Source organism: Sinocyclocheilus anshuiensis, unplaced genomic scaffold, assembly GCF_001515605.1.
Source record: "Sinocyclocheilus anshuiensis isolate Anshui unplaced genomic scaffold, SAMN03320099.WGS_v1.1 scaffold1885, whole genome shotgun sequence".
In the NCBI taxonomy this organism is placed as follows: Eukaryota; Metazoa; Chordata; class Actinopteri; order Cypriniformes; family Cyprinidae; genus Sinocyclocheilus; species Sinocyclocheilus anshuiensis.
Genome location: NW_015542322.1, coordinates 251,500 through 260,525, shown reverse-complemented (window position 1 = coordinate 260,525; position 9,026 = coordinate 251,500). Strand labels below are relative to the sequence as shown.

Below are 9,026 nucleotides of genomic sequence, written 5' to 3'. Positions count from 1 at the left end.
TAAGAAATAAGATAAATTAAGACAATAGACACACCCTTAACAGAAATATTAAAAAATATAACAATTCAGAAAGGTAACAAAGTACAGACACTATAGTAACAAATAAATAAATAATAAAAAACTTAAAAATGAGGGCACAACTAAAATTAAAAAAAAGTTTTTAAATAAATAAACAAATCACCCAAATTAACATTTCATTACAAACTGCATGAATATTGTACCATTATATCAGCTGTGCTTTGTCTAAATCATCTCCTATAATTCCTGTGCTATCCCTGTCGCAAACAAACACACATTTTTACTACATTTACATTGTCATTTAACTCATACAGTATATATTTTGAAAATATTTACATGTATATATTATTAATATAATTTATATTATATATAAATATATTTAATATAAAAATGTTCTTAAATATATACAAGCATGTGTGTATTTTTATACACACACATATTATGTAAACAAAAACTCTTATTTTGGATGCGATTAATCGCGATTAATCATTTGACAGCACTAATTTTTCAGTCACACATCTATTTCCTATGTGTACGCAGCATGTAGCATTCGCACAACTGCATGTAAAGACTGCAGAGCAGGCAGTACTTCAACTGACCACATGGGTGCATTAGAGACCAAGAGTAATGTTTAATCCAAGAAGATGGAGAAAGCTAGCTGAGACTAGAGTCTGGCAAACATCACAAGCCCATCGCGAGCACAGCACAGCGCAGCGACAACACACCAGTTAAAACTCAAATGAGGCAAACAGACTCAGACACTTTCATTTTGATCAAATGAAATATCTGTTAAATTAAACTGAAAAAATGACAAACGAATGGAGTAAATGAAAGCGCAAAGCACCTGGAAGCATAGCTTAATGAGCTAGCTAAAAGAAAACCAGTGTACATACCTCCTGAAGAAAGACAACATCAAACCAAAAACAAATGTGGAAGAAAGAAAATTAAATTAACTACGAAAATATGCAAAATTATTGTAACAAAAGACTGTAATAAAACACTTGTGTGTGTCAGCCTGGTGTAAAATCCAGGCTGAGCTGCAATCTGAGCAGCATGCGGACAAATAAGGAGGTTGTATCAGCTATTTTAGATTAGTTTCGGACTATAAAGCATTTGGCCTCATGCTTCTTGGCTATTACTTTACACAATGTAAAACTTTCAATGCACAGCTGATTAAATAAGATAATTCATCTAATTTTGGCATTAATGAGACACTTTATATTTAGGCTTGTTCATGGACACGTGTCATCCAGTGCTATTTCTTTATCTTCCGAACAGTAAAGCACTCACTCACCCAGTTTGAGCAGCCAGCCCTCGCGGTCGGGGTTAAAGAACGTGTGCGTCAGGTCATTGCCGTCGTCTTCAGGTATCTTGAAGGGCTCGTGCTTAATGCTCTCATAAAGGTTCTGCAGGAGTGTTTACATTGAGTTGTACTTCGAAATTAAAAATTGTATTTAGAGCTGAAAATTGTGTGGAAAATGAAAAATTTCATATATATATATATATATTGGGGGGGAAAATGCCTTAAATTTGTCCATGGTCGGCCAATAGTCTGGCGTTCAGAAAATAAAATAAAAAAATATTTATAGTAATTAAGAACATACTGTATATATATATATAATCAAACCACTGCAGCTAAAACATAAATAATAAGATAATAAAATATTTAATACAAATAATAAGTGATGATAAAAAAATAATGATAATAAAAACAAATAAATATAATAACAACAACAATATATAAACACAATAAATTATTATTAATTACAAAAAGAACAAGCTGTGTGGGACACTGACTCGGAGCAGGTCTTCTGGCAGATCTCCTCCATCATTGATGCCTCTGTTCATGCAAATGAATCGCTCTGCAGATGGCTTGTCCTTCACATTAGGGTTGTGCAGACTTGTGTTCAACATGATGATTGCGAATGAAAGCACATAACATGTATCTGCAAAGAGATATTTTAGCATTTACAGGAGATTACATGTACAAACTGGCCCAAATGTAATGAGTTAATTGACGTCCAAACTCGAGTTTAAACACTAAGGAGTCATGCTCATTTTCTAATAAAAAAATTTGCGTCCAAATAGTGCTTAAGCCAACGTTACTTGCATTTCTAATCCTCTTTGTATTCATAATTTTATGAATACATTCACAACACCCTCAACACCTCTCAAATTTATATTCATTACATGAGATGATTGAAGAATCTATTGTTGCTAGAACTTCTTAGCAGCCAAGGAGAATATTTATGTGCAACTTTGAATTTTCTCTTGATGAAATGCAGCAAAGTGCTCATGACAGGCCATGTGTAGCTACTTTGCAGAGCAACATGTGGGCGGCATGGAAGTGCTCTACATCAGCGGCACTCTTTACATGCATGGCTAAGAGCATGGAAAATTTATGAAGAGAGCCCAAGACATGTATGAGTGGGTGTGGGTGCAGAGGGACTGGGTCTTTGGGGTAAACAACAGCTTTGAATTGAGATAATCAGTGTCATTTTATGCACTTTGTTAAAATAAAATAAAATAAAATAATTAAAAAAATAAATAAAATGTGAAACCCAAATAAAAAAAATACATAAATTAATTTAAAATAAAAAAAAGAAAATTCATACAAATTTTTACTATTTAAAAGCAATGGAGTGCATTCAACATCATATTTGTTTCTGCCTAAAAATCATGAAATTTCACTAGTACCGACTACTGAATTTTTGATATTGTTACAACCCATTGCAAAATCAGATTATTATACATATACATACATACCTGTGGACTGAAAGACACCGGGATTGCATTGACAGTAACGCTGTGCAAAAGCCTCCATCATTCGATCGATCTTCTGAGCTTCACCCGGTAACCGGAAACTCCATAAAAACTGTCTGCATGGAGCATGGAGAGAAATTAACTGTATTAATGAGATCATAATGAGACTATCAAATCAATTTGCTGAATTTGTCAAAGGAGATCATAATCTATACATCTGTATTTTGTCACCTGAGTGCCTGAACCAGGTTGAGGTCTGTAAATTCATGAAGCTCCACAAAGGCATGAAGAACCTGAATATTGAACTCATCCCTGGAAATGAGATGAGATTCAATCTTAGATCAACAGCAATGATGTTACGGTGACATCTGGTGAAAAATGGATGGTACAACTAGATTTGTTTTTCCTTCAGGGAATACCAGTGCTTTCAAAGTAGCAAATGAATAGTGTTCCTAAATTTTATGATAAGTTTGAACTAAATTAATCATTAATCACAATCAAATTTGTAAAAGAAGACAGATAGAATTCCACTAAAAACTATGCCACTAAAAACCTTGTCTACAGTTGTAAAACTCGCAGCGTTCACACTGTGAATGGAATTACGGCTGTGATCCTCCTCTCAGACGTCTCCAATGAGCATTAAATCTCACGGGGGGGATTACGTCTGGGATTTACCGTCCATGTGTAACTAGCTTTTTCTTCAGTGAGGAAATGGGGCATGTCGATAATATCAATGAGCTACGAATGCATTAACCCACTTCGGGGGTCCGTCCATTGCCGTAACCTCACTTCAGCAATGATCCTGGGATTCACTATTGATTTTCCTCAGGTGACACAGAAAATAATGCGTTTGCATTTATGCGGGTGTTCATTTAGAGAAAGAGCATTATTGACTAATTATTGGAAGGCTATTGGAACGAGAGCTAAAGTACCTTACAAGACAGATGATTAGTTATGTATTAATAAAAAACTGAATATTCGTTCATGTCTATAATTACACTGAGTGAGGAAAATAAATCCTCCACACATACTATATACCTTTCCTTCCTGCTCTGACAGGTCCCTGATGACCTGGCACTGACATTGAATTTCAGTCCATCAATAAATGTGTAAGCTGACCCTTAATGCAGAACACAGCACTTTCATATGGGCACAGGCAATCTTGATGCAGTAGATAATGGCTTTTGACAGACTGTAGTACTGGACCAGCTTATGATCGGTGAGGTCATCCTCCCCTGAGCTCTGATTCTAGATATAGCAAATTCAGATCTTTAAAAAAGCCGAAATCTGTTTAACTTCCATTAACCTATTTTTGCTTGATAGTAAATTGTTTGAAAGAACATGACTGTGTATAAAGGCCATGAAGGTTACAAGTAGCCTTGCATAGCTTAAATGTCTGGTCCAAAATGCAGCTCATTCTTTCGGTGACCCAGTAAGTGCACAACACTACAAAATCGCCACAACACAACGCAAAGGACTAATTTCGTTGTGTTGTAGCATGTTTCTGTTGTGTTGTGGCTTGTTTCCGTTGTGTTGTGCTAACTGTGTTGTGCTAATTTTGTTGTGTTGCTTGTTTCTGTTGTGCTAATTGCGTTGTGTTGTGCTAATTTTGTTGTGTTGTGGGCTTGTTTCCGTTGTGTTGTGCTAATTTTGTTGTCTTGCGGGCTTGTTTCCGTTGTGTTGTGCTAATTGCGTTGTGTTGTGCTAATTTTGTTGTGTTGCTTGTTTCTGTTGTGCTAATTGCGTTGTGTTGTGCTAATTTTGTTGTGTTGCGGGCTTGTTTCCGTTGTGTTGTGCTAATTTTGTTGTCTTGCGGGCTTGTTTCCGTTGTGTTGTGCTAATTGCGTTGTGTTGTGCTAATTTTGTTGTTTTGCGGCTTGTTTCCATTGTGTTGTGCTAACTGCGTTGTGCTAATTTTGTTGTGTTGCGGCTTGTTTCCATTGTGTTGTGCTAATTGCGTTGTGTTGTGCTAATTTTGTTGTGTTGCTTGTTTCTGTTGTGTTGTGCTAACTGCGTTGTGTTATGCTAATTTTGTTGTGTTGCGGGCTTGTTTCCGTTGTGTTGTGCTAACTGTGTTGTGCTAATTTTGTTGTGTTGCTTGTTTCTGTTGTGCTAATTGCGTTGTGTTGTGCTAATTTTGTTGTGTTGCTTGTTTCTGTTGTGTTGTGCTAACTGCGTTGTGTTATGCTAATTTTGTTGTGTTGCGGGCTTGTTTCCGTTGTGTTGTGCTAATTTTGTTGTGTTGCTTGTTTCTGTTGTGTTGTGCTAACTGCGTTGTGTTATGCTAATTTTGTTGTGTTGCGGGCTTGTTTCCGTTGTGTTGTGCTAATTTTGTTGTGTTGCTTGTTTCTGTTGTGTTGTGCTAACTGCGTTGTGTTATGCTAATTTTGGTTGTGTTGCGGCTTGTTTCCGTTGTGTTGTGCTAATTTTGTTGTGTTGCAGCTTGTTTCCATTGTGTTGTGCTAATTGCGTTGTGTTGTGCTAATTTTGTTGTGTTGCGGTTTGTTTCCGTTGTGTTGTGCTAATTGCGTTGTGTTGCGGCTTGTTTCCATTGTGTTGTGCTTAGGGATGCACCGATCCGATACTCAGTATCGGTATCGGCTCTGATACGGTCATTTTCTGCCGGATCGGGTATCGTTCAGACAAGACCGATCCAAATCCGATATTGTGCGTATAGTATTCTGTTTTATTGTTAAGCCCCACGAAAGGCACAAAAACATTATAAAGCACCATAAAGTTTTTGTGCACTATATTCCAAGTGTTCTGAAGCCATTAAATAGTTTAATGTGAGGTAGAGATGAATATTTAAGTCAAGTTCACGTAAAAACTCTTCTCTCCACTGCGGCTGTTAGGGTTAGGATCGTCCATTCAGCATTCAAACTGCTTGCCGCGTTCGGTTACGACAGTCAAGACGATGAAACTCTCTCCAAGAGCGTAGTAACTGAAATCTAAAACTGTTAAAAGAAAAGGCTCAAACTAATCGCACAGATTTAATACACTACGCATCAATATCTCTTCACTTCGTGCTTTGAACTTTTCTTTGCTGCGCGCTGTGACTCCATGTTGCTTCAAGCGCATCATTCTGTGCACGGGATGCGCATTTGTGCTTTGTGCCGCTCTGTATTGGAGCCTTTAGTATTATAATACTTTTGCGCAATGAAAGATTATTAATAGCCATTCTTGTTCTGTCCTATCTATCATATGTTGCTGCCTCCATTACTGTGCTATACATTTAAAAGAAATGTCTTTTAATTTTATAATTTATATTTATATGTAAATATATTTACTTGTTTTTCATGAATGTATTTTACAACAATACAAAGAGCAATGTGTAACATTTATCAAATTCAGTCCTACACTTACTCACTTTTATTTGTTCCCACTAAATAATGTTATTTCACTAAATGGTTAGATTTTATAAAATTATTGTGCACTCATGATTTTTCTAGAATAACTTTTGCTGCTGAATTATCCACTAACCTAGTTTATAATAGTATTTTTGTCATAGATTATGATTATATATTTTTTCATGTATTTTTCTTTAAAATGAAGTTGTCCATATTTAGTAGATTGTGTTTAACACAAAAAAACAGTGATGATCAGGTCAACACACTGAGGTATAGAAATTGGGTCAAATATGGACTAACCCAACTGTTGGGTTAAATTTTGGTTACATTTTTAAATTAACTTTTTAACCCAACAGTTGGTTTAGTCCATATTTGACCCAACATTGGGTTGAAACAACCCAGCATTTTTTAGTGTACACTGATTATAAAAAAAACAGTGCTGGTATCGGTATCGGCCGATACTCAGAATTTTTGGTATCGGATCGGACAGAAATGGTATCGGTGCATCCCTAGTTGTGCTAACTGCGATGTGTTGTGCTAATTTTGTTGTGTTGCTCGTTTCTGTTGTGTTGTGCTAATTGCATCAAGTTGTGCTAATTTTGTTGTGTTGTGGCTTGTTTCCATTGTGTTGTGCTAATTTCGTTGTATTGTGCTAATTGCGTTGTGTTGCGGCTCGTTTCCGTTGTGTTGTAGAGATTTCATTGTGTTGTGCACTACTGGGCCACCATACATTCTGGTCAAGAAACTCCCACCATCTGACCAATATGCAAAGCAATTAAAGAACTTGTAGCCTAAAAGTCAGAAAAATAGTTTTTAACTCAGAAATTAAATATATACTAAAAGATATTACCGACCACATTAAATAGTAATGTTTTTGAAAGAAGTCTCTTAAGCAAACCAAAGCTGCATTTATTTAATAAAAAAAAAGTAGAAATAGTAATATAATGTAATGTGATATAATGTGAAACATTACAATTTCAAATGTTTTCTCTTTTAATATATTTTAAAATGTAATGTATTCCTGTGATGATGGCAAAGCTGAATTTCAGAAGCCATTACTCCAGTCTTTAGTGCCACATGATCTTTCAGAAATCATTCTAAGATGCTGATTTTAATGCACACAATTTTTTTGTATTATTACCAATGCTAAAAACTGTTCTTTCAATATTCTTGTCGAAAAATATTTCTTCCATTTTTTAATCTATTTATTAAGACTTCAGAAGCTCTGTCTTTCTCGACCATCAGCTGAAAGACTTGTTCTTACCTTTCACCCAGATAATCTCCGATGGCTGTCTTGTTGAGGCCCTCACCCTTGTAGAGAAATTGAGCAATATCTTCACAAGTGTTCTTCAGCAATTCATTCTCTATGAGGAACTGAATACCCTGAGAAAAACACATCATTCAGCATAAAGAAATTCTAAAAAAGCCCAACATGCATTCATTGTAATTTCAGTTTCCTGTTGGCAAAGTACATAAAAAAAAAAATCAGCCTCTTATCCTGCTCTCTCAACTTTAACCTATGAGTTTGGGTTCTGGTAAATCTATGGAAATTAACTGAAAATTGTGTGGTTGCACGATGCTTAGCGTGTGCTTATGATAATATGTGCAAAGGTTCAAAGGTTTAAAAATGCAAAATGGCAATGCATTTGATGTAATGGGGGACCATTTTCTTTGCCAATGCATATCTCTATAATGGAGAAAACTTCAAATACAAAAAATAGATGCTTCTTGTATTACACTCCAGTGCTAGTTTACCTTTTTGGGATCCATGTTAAATTTCTTGCGTCCCATAGCCACCTGTTTACTCCGCTGCATGTTTATTCTGCAAGCACAGAGAGATGAGGGCTTTATCAATGCTGGGTAGGTTTTTGACAGCTGCAATCTAAAGCTAAAACTCAGACAATGGAGTTGTACAACACCTACGCCTGTCAGGGCCTCATAATGGCATCATTAATAACCACTCAGCCAAATGCACTTTTGGATGGTGGTGTGACATGTAATGTTAAAAGCCACAGCCTGTAAAAGGGGCCGCACACTACTGTACCTTCCATTGTGGCCACATGACATCACTCACAGTGGAGGAGGAACAAAGAATGACAAAAGCATTTCATAAAAGGAAGGTTAACGACATGGAACACTTTCTGAAAATGGATTTCTTCCATCCAAATGGCCCTCATGTGAATCAAAGTGGGCATTCCTGTGAAGTGTTCGGTGGCCCCAGTGGGATCATGCATCATGTATAATGAATGGGCCTGATTCAGTTTGATGTATATTCTTTGATGTGATTCTGTTTGGTCTGGGAATATGGGTCACTGCAGTCAGGCAGTATCAGGGGCCATTTCACACAGAAGAAGCTTTTGCACTGAAAAACGCAAGACGCGGGCAGTGGAATGAAGAAATAAGCATCTCGAGGAGCGTTTTTTTTTTACAGTAGCACTTCTTTTAACTTTGTAAACATATGCTAGACAAATGTTTTTGACCGTTGTCAAAGAAAAACAATGGAAAAGCAGTGCAGTGGATTACAAAAACGTGTTCTGCGTGAACGGCCCCTCAGACTGCATTAAAACAGTGTTAAACATTGTTTAAAATGCTTCCTTTATAATTATGCTTCCTTTGAAATTATTCCTTTATAAAATGTAAAGTCAACAGACCAAACTGTGATGATACATACTGTATGATGTTAATACACATTCTTGCAAAGTCCTAAACACATCTCAGCCAATTTACACAAATTACACCTTCTCTTACCAAAACAGCCGTACATAATTCACCAGCCTCCCCTCACGCAGGGGGCACTGTCATTAAATATTCAAACAGGGAACGGGAAAGACTGAGTGTGTGTGTGTGTGTGTGTGTGTGTGTGTGTGTGTGTGTGTGTAACTCCTCTGTGGTTACTTA

General features: G+C 36.4%; 1 protein-coding gene across 6 annotated transcripts in view; it reads right to left on the bottom strand.

Annotated features, from left to right (window-relative positions):
* The window catches only part of cyth1b (cytohesin 1b), a 72,627-nt gene that overhangs the window by 6,867 nt on the left and 56,734 nt on the right, over positions 1-9,026 (bottom strand). For 5 of the 6 annotated variants that reach the window (XM_016489331.1, XM_016489328.1, XM_016489329.1 and 2 more), the window contains exons 4-9: positions 7,884-7,950; positions 7,393-7,511; positions 3,013-3,093; positions 2,785-2,897; positions 1,816-1,964; positions 1,312-1,424 (exon numbers count right to left, since the gene is read on the bottom strand). In XM_016489331.1, the coding sequence (XP_016344817.1) occupies positions 1,312-1,424; positions 1,816-1,964; positions 2,785-2,897; positions 3,013-3,093; positions 7,393-7,511; positions 7,884-7,950 (642 nt within the window). The remainder of the gene's footprint in view (positions 1-1,311; positions 1,425-1,815; positions 1,965-2,784; positions 2,898-3,012; positions 3,094-7,392; positions 7,512-7,883; positions 7,951-9,026) is intronic. The other variant, XM_016489326.1, reaches the window with a different exon arrangement.